This window comes from Felis catus, chromosome C2 (genome assembly GCF_018350175.1).
Source record: "Felis catus isolate Fca126 chromosome C2, F.catus_Fca126_mat1.0, whole genome shotgun sequence".
Lineage (NCBI taxonomy): Eukaryota > Metazoa > Chordata > Mammalia > Carnivora > Felidae > Felis > Felis catus.
This window is the reverse complement of record NC_058376.1, coordinates 124,802,174-124,818,742: the sequence shown is the minus strand read 5'-3', so window position 1 is coordinate 124,818,742 and position 16,569 is coordinate 124,802,174. Positions and strand designations below refer to the sequence as shown.

General features: G+C 41.1%; 1 protein-coding gene across 3 annotated transcripts in view; it reads left to right on the top strand.

Annotated features, from left to right (window-relative positions):
• Positions 1-7,278: 7,278 nt before the first annotated feature.
• The window catches only part of ARMC8 (armadillo repeat containing 8), a 107,408-nt gene continuing 98,117 nt past the window's right edge, over positions 7,279-16,569 (top strand). For 2 of the 3 annotated variants that reach the window (XM_019810661.3, XM_019810660.3), the window contains exon 1: positions 7,279-7,602. Coding sequence is in view for 2 of the 3 variants with exons in the window: in XM_019810660.3 (XP_019666219.1) it covers positions 7,558-7,602 (45 nt within the window). In the remaining variant the exon portion in view is untranslated. The remainder of the gene's footprint in view (positions 7,603-16,569) is intronic. The other variant, XM_003992063.6, reaches the window with a different exon arrangement.

Below are 16,569 nucleotides of genomic sequence, written 5' to 3'. Positions count from 1 at the left end.
TCAAATCTCATGGTTCGTGGGTTCAAGCCCTGCATCAGGCTCTGTGGTAACAGCTTGGAGCCTGGAGCTTGCTTCAGATTCTGGGTCTCCCTCTCTCTCTGCCCCTTCCCCGCTCACGCTGTCTCTCTTTCAAAAATAAACATTAAAAAAATAATTAAAAAATAAAAATAGCAGACAAATTGAAATTGAGAAAGACAATTGAAAAATAACTGGTTTGTCTTTTTAAAAAATATGCTCATGAAATAAAGGACAAACTGAGAGAGATTAAAAATTAAAGACTGGGGGCGCCTGGGTGGCACAGTCGGTTAAGCGTCCGGCTTCAGCCAGGTCACGATCTCGCGGTCCCTGAGTTCGAGCCCCGCTTCGGGCTCTGGGCTGATGACTCGGAGCCTGGAGCCTGTTTCTGATTCTGTGTCTCCCTCTCTCTCTGCCCCTCCCCCGTTCATGCTCTGTCTCTCTCTGTCCCAAAAATAAATAAACGTTGAAAAAAAAAATTTAAAAATTAAAGACTGAATTCATAAATATGGTGCTATAAAACATATTAGCAGGTCAATTGGCAAAATATAAATACGGTCTGTAAATTCAATAGTCTTGCATCAGAATTAATTTCCTGGTTTTGATAATTTTACTGTGGCTGTATAAGGGAATTCTTTGTTTTTAGGAAACTTACATATCATAGTTAGAGATATGGATACAGATATAGATATATTTAGGAATAAAGGAACATCATTTCTGCTACTTACTCATATGTATAACATATATTGTATATGATAGGTATATTATATATATATATATATATATATATATATATATATGCACTTTCCCTGCTCTCTGTGTATCTTTATTTTATTTTTTTAATTTTTTTTCAACGTTTATTTATTTTTGGGACAGAGAGAGACAGAGCATGAACGGGGGAGGGGCAGAGAGAGAGGGAGACACAGAATCAGAAACAGGCTCCAGGCTCCGAGCCATCAGCCCAGAGCCTGACGCGGGGCTCGAACTCACGGACCGCGAGATCGTGACCTGGCTGAAGTCGGACGCTTAACCGACTGCACCATCCAGGCGCCCCTCTCTGTGTATCTTTAGTTTCTACCCATCCACGTATTGCAGGGGCTAGAACTAAGAAACTATATTTCTTAGACTCCTTTGCCAGCTGAGGTCTGGATTCCATTTTGCAAATGAGAACATTTGAGTGAAATTAGAAGGGTGAAGAAAAGTAAAAACTCTTTCTATTGTCTTCTGGCTCTAGCCATGGCAGTGGTAGCTCAGCACCTCAAGCTCCTTCAGTGCTAGTGAACTTCCTACTGTTCCTGATCTGAAGTAAGATATGTTTCCTCCCCCACCCCCCGTGCATTTTTAGCCCTTCCAAAAACGTTGTGATCTTTTTGCTTAAAAGACCTAGAATCGGTTCTATTTTCCTATGTGTTATACCAGCCAAGGTGTCATTCAAGTGAAAGGCAACAAACAGATGTTTTCAACCATAAAAGAACTCCAAGGAAACAATACCATGGGGGCCCCTTTTGAAGAAAAAAAAAATTATTTGAAAATGAAATCCAGACAAATGAGTTGGATAAAAATAAAGAACACAGGAAGAACCATGTTTAAATGATGGATGATTAAAAATACAGCAGCTTGAGGGGATAGGAAATGCTGAGGTGGGGAGTAGGGTACTTCGTGAATATAGTGTGGTTCTAGAAGACCATGTTGATAGGGGAACATGGAGTAGAAGACTTTGTGATGTAAGGGAGTGAGCTATGGAGATATCTGGGCAATGAGTTCTCAAATCTGTTTATAATTTTTTTAATGTTTATTTTTGAAACAGAGACAGAGACAGAGTGTGAGCAAGGGAGGGGCAGAGAGGGAGACACACAATCCAAAGCAGGCTCCAGGCTCTGAGCTGTCAGCCCAGAGCCCAACATGGGGCTCGAACCCACGAATAGCAAGATCATGACCTGAGACAAAGTCAGACACTTAATTGAATGAGCCACCAGGTGCCCCTCAAGTCTGTTTATAAATAAAACATGACAAACATCAAGAAAAACATCCATCCTCCCTATCTCTACCTTGTAATTGAACTAGATGATTATGGCATTTACCACCACCTGGTGGCAGCACACTCAATTAGAAAACTAAGAAGGGAGCAGGTCTGTGGTGGTAAAACTAAACTGAAGAGACACAAACATCACAAAAGAATAAAAGTTCTGTGGTGTTTCTAGCCTCTAAATCTTAAATTTGTCATACACTTCATTGGACTTCCTGATTTCATTAAAAAAAAAACAAAACACTAAGTAATATCTCTTGTTTACAAGTTTGGATAACTTCCAGTTTCCATTCCTGTATTGTAAATTGTAAAAAGATCAGACTTACATTTTCAAACACATCTGCCCAACATGGTCGCCATCGTTCAGGGTGGAGGTGTCTTTTTGTTACCGGTATTTATTTTTTTATTTTTGAGGGAGAGAGAGAGTACACGAGCAGGGAAGGGGGAGTGAGAGAATCCCAAGCAGGTTCTGTGCTGTCAGCACAGAGCCCTACTCGGGGCTCAATCTCACGAACTGTGAGATCATGACCCTATCCAAAGTCAAGAGTTGGATGCCCAACGGACCAAGCCACACAGGTGCCCCCAAAATAAATACATTTAAAAACATTATTCTCTAAATGAGGTCCTTTTTCATTGTTAAAGAAAAATAATTGCTTAATCCATAGCTACTCAATTTTTTACATTTAAATTCCTCACTGTGTATTTATTTCCTGAGAACAAGGGCATTCACTTTGTAACAAAAGTACAATACTCAAAGTCAGAACGTTAGCAATGATACGTCATCTACAGATTTTGTTCAAATCTTGCCGAATTTCCCATTGATATCCTTTGTAGCAAGAGGGGGAAACGTGTTTTGGGTTTTTTTCCTCATCCAGAATTTAATTCCAGATCACAAATTGCATTTGGTTGTCATGTCACTTTACTTTTCTTTAATCTAGAACAATTATTTAGCTTTTCTTTGTCTTTTTTTTTTAATGTTTATTTATTTTTGAGACAGAGAGAGACAGAGCATGAACAGGGGAGGGGCAGAGAGAGAGAGGGAGACACAGAATCAGAAACAGGCTCCAGGCTCCGAGCCATCAGCCCAGAGCCTGATGCGGGGCTCGAACTCACGGACCGCGAGATCGTGACCTGGCTGAAGTCGGACGCTTAACCGACTGCGCCACCCAGGCGCCCCAGAACATTTTATTTTTTTACTGTAGTTTCTAATAAAAGACTTTCAACGTCTTACTACTGCTGCTTTATGCATAGGCACATTTTACCCCCTCCAAACACCTGATAAATTTCTGTTGCTTTATTTCTCATTGCAAAGTCCTTGTATACTTTACTTAATTAGCTGGTTGCTTAGGTGAGGCTTAGTAGTCCTATGTAGGAGAGGCCTGTCAGGTCCCAGGAGACTGTGAGAGCTCTGTAAGGATCTTGAAACAGAGAAGTCTGGGCCCAAATTGATTAAGTCTCTTACTCCCTGAGCAATCTTAAGCAAATCATTGAACCTCTCAGAGTCTCACTTTTATTCCTGTCTGCTTCAAGGCAGGAACCGTGTCTTGACTTTGAATCCCCTACGACAATGTGTGCACAAGTAAACCCATAGGTTAGTGACTGTTAAACTGCACCACCATTGGCATATTTTCTGTCTCTTTTTTCACATTATTTACTTATTTTTGAGAGACAGCAAGCGAGTGTGTGCACACACACGAGCGGGGGAGGGGCAGAGAAAGAGGGAATCCGAATCCAAAGCAGGCTCCAGGCTGAGTAGTCAGCATAGAGCTCCACACAGGGCTTGAACCCACAACCTGTAAGATTAGGACCTGAGCCCAAGTCGGACCCTCAACTGACTGAGTCACCCAGAGCCCCAATACATCTTCTCTTTTTGATCCAATTAAAGAATCTCCAATTAAAGAATCTCCTCTGTTTTCAAATCTTTCTTAAAGGTTCTTCTAAATTCCTTTTGAGGCCACTTTTTGTTTTACATCTATCTTGCTATACTTAATGCTTTCCTCTTGTTGCATAGGTTTGCTTCTACTTTCAAAAACATGTCTTTCTCTATCCTGACAGTTGTACTTAGATATTTATAAATCCTTTTCAGATTTCCTTCTGGTTACTTTTTATTTTGTATTTCTATTTTTCTTTATTAAATTCACACTTTGTTGTCATTATTTTTTCCAAAATTAATTCTTCTCTGAGATAAGAGCTATGGGAGAATGAGGAAAATTTCATTCCTGTTTGTAGGTAAGTCAGTGTGGATATTTCCCTCTCCTCACCACAGTGCCCAAGCTACCTGTTTTGTTGTTGCTGTTATGTGGAAGCTAAATCGAAATTTCTTATTACCCCTCAGTTTCTACTCATTAATTGGCTTTGACGAGTGTACCTAAGGTTATTTAGCAGCAAAATTTGAACTAGAAATGAGATTCCTGGTCCTCAAGCTTACAGGTTTGCTAATCAACACTTCCTTCCCATAAATTGGCCACGCCAGTCTTCTGGAAAACAATAGGAAAGCTCGAGTAGCAAAGGTGTTGCATGTTTGAATCACATTCCCTAGCTTCTCTCCACTTTGATTTCAGCCACAGTTGTAATGATGGTTTTGCTGCAAGCTCAGATTAATACTGTTTGTATCTCACCCCAAAAGTAAGCCCACAGATTCTGCTTTTCTATACCAGGTTAAGGAAGACCTCACTGTTCTGTGAAATCCAGGACAGTTAACAGCCCAGGGAAGCCCTCAACCAATACAGGATGGGAAGTGGTGGATAAATGCTCCAACCTCAAGAGGGAAATCCAGGGGAGCATTCCCTGGATGTTTTTCAGAAGTGCTCAAGGAGTAAGCAGCGACTTCAATAATGGATCCTTATATTGACTTTTTCTTCTTTCTCTTCTTACTCTCCCTGACCCATCAATCCTGTTCTCTGGAAACACTTCCTGAATAAACTACCTGTACCCAAATCACTGTCCCAGGATTTGTCCTTAGTGTTCAAACTAAGTAAAAATTCATTCACTAAGCATTTACTAAGTGACTATTCTATGCTAGGTAGTGAGATAAAAGACCTAGTAGATAAAATTTCTAATACCTGCCCGAAGTGCATAATGGGGAGACAAATAAGTAAACAATCACAAAAAATTACAATATATTGTTGGAGATGCTATGTTAGTGGCAAGAACAGTGATGCATAAAAGCATGGGGGAGGGGTCACTTAACTTATACCTGGGGAAGGGGCTTCCTGGAGGATATATTACTTAAGTTAATGGATGAAGCATGAATAAAATACAGCTATCACAACTGTATATGATACAAATATCAGCTGAAAATTCAATTGATACTTTTGTATGCTCTGTGCAAGGGTTATTCTCTGCTCTGCTGTGGTATGTAGTATATGACATGGTTTTAGGTGGTGGATGGACATTTATACTTTTTTGTAGTTATTATGTTAATAAGGACTAGAATAAAATAAGTAGCACAAAAATTTGATTTTACAGAGTATTATGGTTTAGGATGAAGCTAAAACTATTTAATGAATTGAAACTGACCTTAAAGAAAAATATTGAGTGAATAATAACGTCTTGGTGCAGATTGACAAAGATTGCATGGGTGGTATACTGATTACTGAAGTTTGGGAAATATTACAAAAGGAAAAGTCTAAAATGAAATTCCTGCTTTCCAGAAACTCAACAGTTTCTTTGGAAACACAAAGCCATGAACAAGGATGATTAGGGCTACAATAAATTGGGAAACCAAATACAGATTTCCCCCTCTATCCAAAATTAAAGTGTTCTTATTAAAACTTTCTAAGTCAAAATGGCATAAAGAAGCAATTAACATTAATTTATATGGAAACATTTTTGAGCATTCCCAGACCTGAAAAACAACCTCTCTTAGGCATTTCTGATACCTTTCTCAGGCCCCCACAGCCTGAGAGTGCCAGGCCACGTCTGTTTGGCTTCTGTTAGCCTTTCTGCAGAAGGTGCCTATCTTGCTAACAGATGCACAAAACTAATGCAGATAAAGCACAAATGCTCACAGACACAGTTCAAAATTATGGGCTTTGATACTGAGATATTCAGTGTAGTTCCTGGGGGAAGGAGCTTGGGGATGCCACTCTCCCCTGCTCTCTGGGGTTGAGGGCTGCATTTATTAGGGCCCTGCAAAAACAAACTCTGACTTCTATTTTTACTTACTACCTTTTTTCATAAAAGTGAACATCCTCTTTGGATTTCTTTGGTTAGCAAAAGTAGGTTCTAATGTAGGGTTTTTCTGAAAGCAAAGGGGAACTCTGGCTTAAGGGGAACTTTCTAAAAAAGGGGGATACCTAAACAGGAAGAAGATAGGAAAGCAGCGAGGAGCAAAGTGAAAAGGCTAGAGGCTACAAGATCAGTCAGAAGGCTATTGCTCTAGTCCAGGGGAGAGGTAGTAACAGCCTGAATGAGGGAGTGGCTATAAAAATGGAAAAAAGAAAAGTAATGAAAAAGGCTCATTGCAACCATTCTATGAAAACCTTACTGGTTACAGGCAGCAGGAAGGTGAAACCTGTCAAGTCGAGGGCAGTTTTGTAGACATACACACACACACACACACACACACACACACACACACACGAGCAGAGTGGGAAAACTGAACTAATCAGAAAATATAATTAGAAGCATATTTTTATTTGGAGAATTTTTTATTTTTATTTGAAGAATTTTAGTGTTAATTCTTCAGATATTTGTCCCCATTTTTTTTTTTTTTCTATTTGACTCAGAGGCTGGGGAAATACTAACACATATATAACACTTTCTACATTGAAGGCATGTTGTAAAAAGCTTTAGTTCTCCGACCTCATAACTCTTATTTTACAGAAGAGAAAGCTGAAGCATAGGGAGGTTAAGTAACTTGCTGGAGATAATGCAGATGATAAATAGCAAAGATTAAACCCAGGCGTTCTGGTTCTAGAGTATCTTTTAACATCACACCAGAATGAACGGGTCGGGTAGATTACGCCGAAGACCTGGTTCTGAGACCACAGTCCCTCCATGTGTAAAATGGCGATAATAACAACGCTAGAAGTCTGGTGCAAAGGAGTGAGATAATGAATGTGAATGTGAACTTCAAATTACGTACGTGACTACACAAAGTAGTTTATCAGAATATGAATACGAGAGCTCCCGCGTTGTAACGAATCAACCGCGAAGTTTGCAGCGCCAGAGCGAGGCCCCGCCCCTGTGGCTCCTCCCACCGCGAGCGGCAGGTGGGGCTGGCAGATCTTCTTTGCGCATGCGGAAACTGCTGCCCGCTCCCACCTCTAACCCAGGCTGAGAGTAGCTGCTGTTTCTGAGAGGACGATTCGAGGGGAGGCCCCTGGCGCGGTTTTCTTTGCCTCTCCCTTCCGCAGGCCCTGGCTGTACTTTAGCTGTGCCTAGAGCGTGGTACGTTCTCGTCTACCTACCTGACTTTCTGCAGAAGGCGCCTGTCGTTGGCCTAATAGTTCCCTGTCGAAAGTGCCGGCCCCCGCGCCGGCACCGGCCGCAGCCGGGTGGGAAGGCTCAAGATGGCGTGCCTGTTGGAGACCCCAATCCGCATGAGCGTCCTCTCGGTGAGTGACCGCCGCAGCTGCCCGCCAGCTCGAGAGCTCGGGCCGGCCCGCAGCATTCACCCCAAACGCGGAGTGCCTCCTGGACACCACCCCTTGGGGTGGCTTCCCGGCTTATCTTTGGGCCGCGGAGAGAGAGGGTGGGCGGGCGGAATAGACCGGACCCCGACCAAGCCAGAAACGTCTCCAACTCCGGGAGCTCCCACCGGTGCCGTTTCTCAGGTGGCCTCTGGCGGACAGGGTGGTTGGGCGTACGGGCAGCTGGCCCGGTGGCGCGGCTTGGTCTTTGCCAGGTGCTTCACTGAGCCTTCCTCTCAGCTTGCCGCTTCTCCGGGGCCGAGCGCTCTACCCTGTGAGGCGCCCGGCTTGCCGCTGGCCTGGGAACAAGCGCCCATTCAGCCCCCCCGTGGCTTTGGCTAGAGGAGGTGCAGGCACCTTGGCCCCCATAGCCTGAGAACGGCCAGGCCAGGTCTGTTTGGCTTCTGTCGCGTCCCGGCACGGGCTAGAGCTGCTTGCTTCTTGGCAACGGGGATTTCATACCAGCTGCAACATATTCTAGCTTATGTAGTTGCCTAAGCCCCTTTTCTCCGCTTTGCTTTGGAGGTCGCATCTCAGGGTGTAGAGGAACCTGTGCCTGGCATTACTTTTTCCTTAAAGGGGAGTCAAACATTGGGGGGGGGGGTAATAAAACTTTCATACTATTGGAAGAAGGAAACGTATTGATCCGCCAGGAAGTAATACCTAGTTGTTAGGGGGTTTTTTGTGGGTTTTTTTTTGTTTGTTTGTTTTGTTCAAGTTAAAATCCAAAATACAACTTTCACCTTTCACTGTGTTTCTCTTGAGAACCAGGACCGGGAGTGAAAGTTGCTGAGGGATAACTTCAAAGGGTTTTACAATTTAGAGCTGTCCAACTCAGAATAGTCACTTTACCAATGGTCCATTTGCTGCTGTTGGAAATAGGCAAAGAATGGTTGGCTATCTTTTAGACTTGTGGAAGCTGATATTGAGAGGGTGGTTGAATTACAGATTACTTGGCTTGTCAGGTTCCTAGAATCTGTGACCCCAACTGGTTTCTTTATTCTTCTCTGACTTCTCTCTCAGAGACACTGGCCTATCTGGAAGCACTTAGGATATTTGCTATGATTGAGGGTTAGAACCTTGTGGCATACTGCAACCTAGATAATTTGGTGGAGGGCTGTCACCAAATTTGTCCCTTGACTAATTTTAGCAGTCTTTTTCCTTATTTCATACTGCAGTTTGGGGAAACACTGTTCATCTAAGCATTGAATAAGATTAGCCTGTTATTCTACCTCTAATACCCAGGAATGTTGTGTGGGAGAGCAGGTGAATGACTTTTCCCTAATTATGTTTTTTTCTTTTTTACGTATTCATTATTTGTGGCACCTGTGTGGCTCAGTTGGTTAAGCATCTGATGTTGGCTCAGGTTATGATCTCATAGTTGGTGAGTTCAAGCCCCGGTCAGACTCTCTTCTGTCAGTGAGCCCACTTCAGATCCTCTGTCTCTGTCTCTTTCTGCCCCTTCCCTGCTATCTGTCTCAAAAATAAATAAACTTGAAAAAAAATTTTATTTATTTATTTTGAAAGAGAGAATGCACACTCAAGCAGAGGCGAGGCAGGTAGAGGGAATCCTGAGCAGGCTCCACGCTGTCAGTGCAGAGCTGGCCGAGGGGCTCAAGCCAACTAATGGTGAGATCTGAGCTGAAATTAAGAGCTGGAAGCCTAACCCACTGAGCCACCCAGGCGCCCCTCCCTCATTATGTTTTTTTCTTTTTTTTGAAGTATGCCTCTCAACTGCCCTTAATTCCCTTTAATTATCTTTTCTAGCCTTCATTTCACCTGAAGCTTCTTTACTTTTTGTGCATTGTCAACTTGTGTAGTGCATACAGGGGAAAATTTTCATTTGTTTCACTCCCTCAGTTAAGAGTATTTCCTGTTTAGTTTTTTAAAAATGTTTGTTTATTTTTGAGACAGAGATAGCATGCGTGGGGGAGGGGCAGAGAGAGAGAGGGAAACAGAATTCCAAGCAGGCTCCACGCTGTAAGGGCAGAGCCTGTCTCAGGCCTGAAACCCATCAACTGTGAGATCATGACCTGAGCTGAAGTCGGATGCTCAACTGAGCCACCTTGGCGCCCCTATGCAGAAACTTCTTGAAGAGTATTCCCTACTCATAGTGGGGATTTGCTTTAGTTCTAATCTCATTAAGGGCTTATTTATTTTTAAAGTTTTTCACCATTTCCAAAGTCTTGTCTGTCAGTTCATCAGTTATAGAGCCTTGGGAAATCAGACCCCATTATGGCACCACCTTTTGAAATAGTGCAGGTGGAACAGGAAATACTAATCACTAATTATCTTGAAAATAATTTATTTCTTTCATAGGCTGCTTACTGTGCACCAGTTATGTACAACACTCTGTAGTGTATATGTCTAGAGAATGCAAGGATGAGATCAGATATGCCCTCAGGGATCTCATGGTCCAAATGACTCCGTGGCTTGATAAACGTAATTCAAGCAAGGGCAGTTCAATGGCTTTAAGGGTTTCATTCAAGGCCCTATATACCTTCTTCTCTATGAGAGATCTCATTCACTCTTAAAACCTTAACTGTAATCAACTCACATATTACATTGCCAACCTTGACTTTTCTCCACCTGTTGTCACATCTTCAATTGTGTGGATGTTACCTAAGATTTCTAACAAAGCACATTCCCTTCTAAGAGAATTTAATTATCACTTTGCATTTCTGTTCATGATACTTTATTTCATCACTCACCGTTAAACCTTTTGAATCATCTTTGGCCCTTCCCCTTCCATGTCCGTATATCTAATCAGTCCTTAAGGTCTTTTGGCTCTTAGTGTTTCACACATCTGTCTGTTCCCATGGCCACCCTCTCATATCATTTTGTGCCTGCATTACCACAATGTCCTCAAAACCATTCTTACTGCCTCTTATGCTTTACCCTTTCAGTTCAAATCCATTCTCCACAGTAATTTTCCTATAGAAGACATTGGACACACTGCTTTCCTGTTTCAGTTGTTTAGTGGGTTCCTATTGCCGAAAGGCTGATAATCCTATTCAGCTTTAAATGTAAGATTCCATATCCTCTGCATGAACCTTCTGTCCCATATAAACTGGCTTTTTCAAATTAAAGTGATCTTGGGTTCTTCCAAACCCAGTAACCCTTAATGTCTTCCTGGTTGTTTGTACATGTGAATTATAGCATAGTATGCTTTTATTCATGTAATATATTCCGAGCTTCTGTCATTTGCTAGGTATGGCATTGGGTTTGGGAATGCAGTGGTGAGCTGCAGACCTGTCTCTGCCCTTAGGAAAATTTACCCTAATGGGGAAAATAGATGCCAAATCATTACACAGTTCTTTGATAGTGAATGGTGATTAGTGTTATGAATGAAAAACATAGGGTGCTGTATGGGCATGTGGTAGGGGAACCTGATCTATTGTAGAGGACATCGAGGAGAGGTAGGGAGGATTTCTCTGAAGAAGTGACAATGAACTAAAAGTTCAAGGATGGTTAAGAACGAACTAGAAAAACAAAAGAGCAAGTTCCGGGCAAAGGCCCTGGGGCTTTTAACAATTGTTCTATCTTATCTTCTTAGTAAATTAATTCAGAGGTAAATGCTTGACCTTTTCTTTTTCTTAAGCCCACTCCTATTTATAGCACTATGTCTTGCATATAATAGGCTTTCAGTAAATGGTAGAACTATGTTTCGGGAAATTGAACAAACTCTTCAGTTGTCTTTCTAGGGTGCACCATGATCATCCCTATCCATCTTTGGTTTGCACTTAGCATTACAACATCACCCTTTTCAACAAATTTATAAATTCTCCCATGTTTCCCAAACTCTTGGATGGTTTTACATTGATTGGATTGTTTAAAACTTTTAATTCTGACGTAATTATAGATTCACGGAAGTTGCAGAGATAGTACGCTGTGTACACTTTAGCCAGTTTCCCCTATTGTTTACATTTTATATAACTGTAGTACAGTATCAAAACCAGGAAGTTGATACTGATATATGTTTAGTTCTGTATCATTTTATCATATGTATATAGTGTAGCCATTACCACAGTCAAGATACAGAACTAGTCTATCATCACAAAAATCTCCCTTTTGCTACCTCACACCTACCCACACCCCCTGCCTGCTATCTCTAACCTCTGGTGACCATTAATTTCCATATCTGTGATTTTGTCATGTTCTATAATAATTGGCTTTTGTCATACAACATAATGCCCTTGAGATCCATCTAAGTTGTGACAGTAGTTTGTTCCTTTTTACTGCTAAGTAGTATTCCATGGTATGGATGTCACAGTTTAGCTACTAACCTATTCGACGTTTTGGTTATTTCCAGTTTTGGGCTATTATAATCTGCAGTGAACAATCATGTTCAGGTTTTTACTTATTTAGTTTTTTACATTTATTTATTTTTTGAGAGACGTAGAGAGAGCACAAGTTGGGGAGGGGCAGAGAGAGGAGACACAGAATCCGAAGCAGGCTCCAGGCTCTGAGCGGTCAGCACAGAGCCCGACATGGGGCTCTCGAACTCACAAACTGTGAGATCATGACCTGAGCTGAAGTCGGACGCTCAACCGACTGAGCCACCCAGGCGCCCCAATGTTCAGGTTTTTATGTGGACATAACTTTTTGTATCTCTGAGATTAATGCCCAGGAGTGCAATTGCTAAGTTGTATAGTAAATATATGTTCTCAAAGAAACTGACACTTTTCTAGAGTGGATGTATAATTTTACATTCCCATCAGTAATGTACGAGAGACTCTTTGCACCCTTACTAGCATTTGGTATTGTTATTTTTTGTTTTAGCTGTTCTAAATAGATGTCTAGTGATAATTCGTCATGGTCTTAATTTGCTTTTGTGTAATGACAAATAGTGTCAAAAATATTTTCATTATGTGTCATCCATATTCTATTGAAATATGAAGAAATATTTTAGTGAAATATTTCTTCATGTCCTTTTTGCCCACTTCTTAATCAGGCTGGTTTTTGACTGGTGAGTTTAGAAAGCTCTTTATAGATTCTAGATATAAGTCCTTTGTCAAATAGGTGCTTTGCAGATATTTTCTCCCAAGTCTGTAGTTTATCTTTTCATTTTCCTCTTTTTTTTTTTTTTAATGTTTATTGATTTTGAGAAAGAGGGAGCAGGTGTGTGCGCATACGAGCTAGGGAGGAACAGAGAGAAAGAATCTGAAACAGGCTCTGCACTGTTTGTACAGAGCCCGATACGGGGCTTAAACTCATGAACCATGGAGATCGTGACCTGAGCTTAACAAGTCAGATGCCTAACTTAATAAGCCACCCAGGCGCCCCTATCTTTTCATCCTCTTAACCATAGGTTAAAAAATGAACTTTGATCTCAACTTCACACCTTATACAGAAATTAATTCAAAATGGATCATAGATTGTAAAACATAATTAATTTTGTTTTAAAATAAAACATACTTCCCATTAATTGTAAAACATAAAATGAAACTTTTAGAATAAACAAGAGAAAATCTGCAGAACCTTGGGCTTGGTGAAGAAGTTTTAGATCTAACAAAAAACACATGACCTGTTTAAAATTTTTTTAATTAAAAATTGAGTCCAATTAGTAATTGGACTTAACCGAAATGAAAATTTATGCTTTGTGAAAGACTCTGTTAAGAGGATGATTGCATTTTATTTTGGTCACTTCGTAATGATTTGAGAGGAAAGATAATAAAATGCCATTGAATAACATTGTAGGCTGCTATAGACAGCTAAGGCATCTATTTTAGTTGTCTTCTTCACAATGTTTTCCTAGTGCCATTATGCCTTTTTGACCAACGGCTGGTAGAAGTGTACAGGGTAGCCCAAGTCTGAGTATTCCTTGATTTGGTTCTGTTCTTGATAATTATAAACAATTGATTTGCTCTCTTACATGGACAACTGACAATAGGAAAGATTTTTATGTGAAGGTAAGCCTGGCTATACTATAGGCATGAATTTGGCCTCTCTTGGTTTTTAGTAATAAATGCAAAGTAAAATCTGGTCAGCACATTTTGAAGTTTGCCATTAATTCACTCCACAAAGCACCAGAAAGCTCAGGGTATGTCAGAAGGTGGTCAGTCCCAAAAGGAATTTAACAGGATGAACTTCTAAATCTTTAGTGGCAATATATGAAGAATGCAGATGCTCATTTGTATGTTTCTGGGCATCTTGTATCTTTAAGGAAAGATTGCCACCTGAATTCAGTGAGTGCTCAAGAAGTCTTTTGAACTTAACCAAGAGTTAGAACACCTTTGTGTAGGGTCTTTCTATTTCACTTGGAGATCCAGCCTTCCTGTTTCCTCCCATTTTCATTAAGAGTTTTAAAATAGTGCCAAGAGCCAGGAATTTCAGTGGTTTTGACTTGTATCTTTTTTATTTCTGATTTGGCGATTGTTTTGCCGTACCATCTGTCATATTGGCTTCTGGGTAAAGATAGGGAGTTATTGACAAAGGAAAAGTCTTGTTAGCTTTTGGAAACCAGAGAACAGCAGTCTTCACTAAGCAGTGGTGCTGTGATCCCTGGGACTATTTAGATGGGAGTGAAAGGAATTCCAAATAAGAGTTGTTTTGTAGAAACAGCCTCCAGTTGTCACTTTGATAAAGGAAAAACTGTTTTGACTTCCTTCTATAAAATTAGAAGAATAACGAGTTAGCTACATTCTCCAGTATCTTCATAATACAGTTATTGGAGGAGGGGGAAGGATAAGAGTATTATGCTGCCTCATGAAAATGAAAAGTTGTGGAGGCAGTAGGAAGAGTTTACAGCATATAGGGTCTACTAATATTTCGTGGTCATTACCACCTGCAAAATTATTATAGAACACATGATTCTTTTGCTTCAGGAGTATTTTAAGAATTTATTAGGCTTCCAAAAAGTTGTTGGTGAATGATAAGGGAAGTGAGGAAAAGAGTCATGATTATAATCAAACATGATTGACAGGACTTTTACCTTTACAATTAGGTGGTATCATCTACTGAGGATTAGGAGAGGAACATGTTAGGGGAGTATGGAGGAAAAATAAGTTTCATTTTAGATCTGCTGAGTTTGCTGTATTTTCTGGACATCTCTTTAGAGGTGTGCAATAGGCAGTTGGATATTCTGGAGTGTTTTCTATACCACTAGGCAATTCTCCAGTTCTCCAAGGACACCAGCTGGGTGTTGTACAATTTAACTGAATTCTGACACTACCTACCTAAAAATAGTGTCAGATCCCGCAGGTAAAAGGCTCAGTCTTACAAGACTGCCCCACCTGAGACACCAGTTGCAAGTCCAGGTTTTTTTGTGCCTCTGACCAACCAGCTATAAATCTGATGTTCTTACAACACCCTCCTTAAAAAAAAAAAAAAAAAAAAAAAAAAATTAACGTTTATTCATTGTTGAGAAAGACAGAGTGTGAGTGGGGGAGGGGCAGAGAGGGAGGGAGACAGAATCTGAAGCAGGCTTCAGGCTCTGAGCTGTCAGCACAGAGCCCAACATTGGGCTCGAACCCACGAACCAGATCATGACCTGAGCCAAAGTCAGACACATAACCTACTGAGCCACCCAGGCACCTCAACCCTCCTTGGTTTTAGAATGGTTCACAAAGCTCAGGAAAATACTAACTTTTGTTTGCCAGTTTATTATAAAGGATACAGGTGAACAGCCAGATGATGAGGCACGTAGGGCAAGATCCAGATGTGTCCCAAATGCAGTAACTTCTGTCCCCATGTAATTGGGGTATGCCACTTTCCTGGCACATGGATGCATTCCCCAGCCCAGAAGCTCATCACATTTTATTCAAGTGTTTTTATAGAACTTTAATCTCCAGCACCCCCACCCCGACTGCCACCCCCTGCCACTCCACCACCACCACCATTTTCCCCCTTCCCAGAGGTTGCTGGGTAGGACTAGAAGTTCCAGCCCTGTAATCATATGGTCTCTCTGGTTACCAGTCTCATCCTGAGGCTCTCTTGGGGCCCTAGCCTAATTGTTCATTAGCATAAACTCAGGTGTGCTCAAAGGGGGATCCTTATGAATAACCACAGACACTCTTACCACTTAAGGAATCCCAAGGATTTTAGTAGCTTTGTGCCAGGAACTGGGGCAAAGACCAAATATATTTGTTACATCACAAACATAAAAATCTAGTGCTTAAACCTGGGGTGATCATTATTTGGGAGTCATTACCATATTGATCAGTGGTTCTTAACCTTTTAAGGATAGGAGAATCAACACCCTCTTCCCCAGGAAAACCTGCATCTGCCTCAAGAAGCACATAATTTCAAGTGGTTTATGATTCCCTGAAACTAACTCACACATCAATCTTGTAATATTTCCTTTTTTTTCTTTTTTACTGATCCCAAAGTCCATCACAAACATACATAGCAAAATTTAAAGGTCATTTATGTTCGTTTTTGAATGGTAAAAATTGTAATAATAGTAAGGTTTTAAAACTCATATAAAGTATCATGTGGCATGTGGGGACTTGGCTTGGAAGAACCATAATCTTTTGCCCAGAGTATGCCAGTGATCTTCTATAAGTACACCATCTCCACAGGATGGGTTTTGTATAGCAGATGAAGTAGCAGGCCTGGGAGAAAAGGGTAGGCTAGCTGGAGATCCATGCTAGGACAAAGTAAGGCACTTGGTGGTCTGGGCACAGGCAAAGTGGAATAGACAGAGATTACAAGTGGCCCATGATACTGGCCTGATTGTCACAGGCCACTGTGTGGATGATGGGTCAGACAGATCCTTAATGGTACTATTTAGTAGGAAGGCTAATGCACCAATTGTTGTAAGTGGTGGGCTGCATCTGAGTCAAGCACCATGGATAGCTCCGAGGCACTGGTGTTCTGTCTCTAAAACTCTAAAGCAAATAAGCCGTTTTTAAAAATCAGGAGACAGCCTGTGTGGACAGTAACACTTGC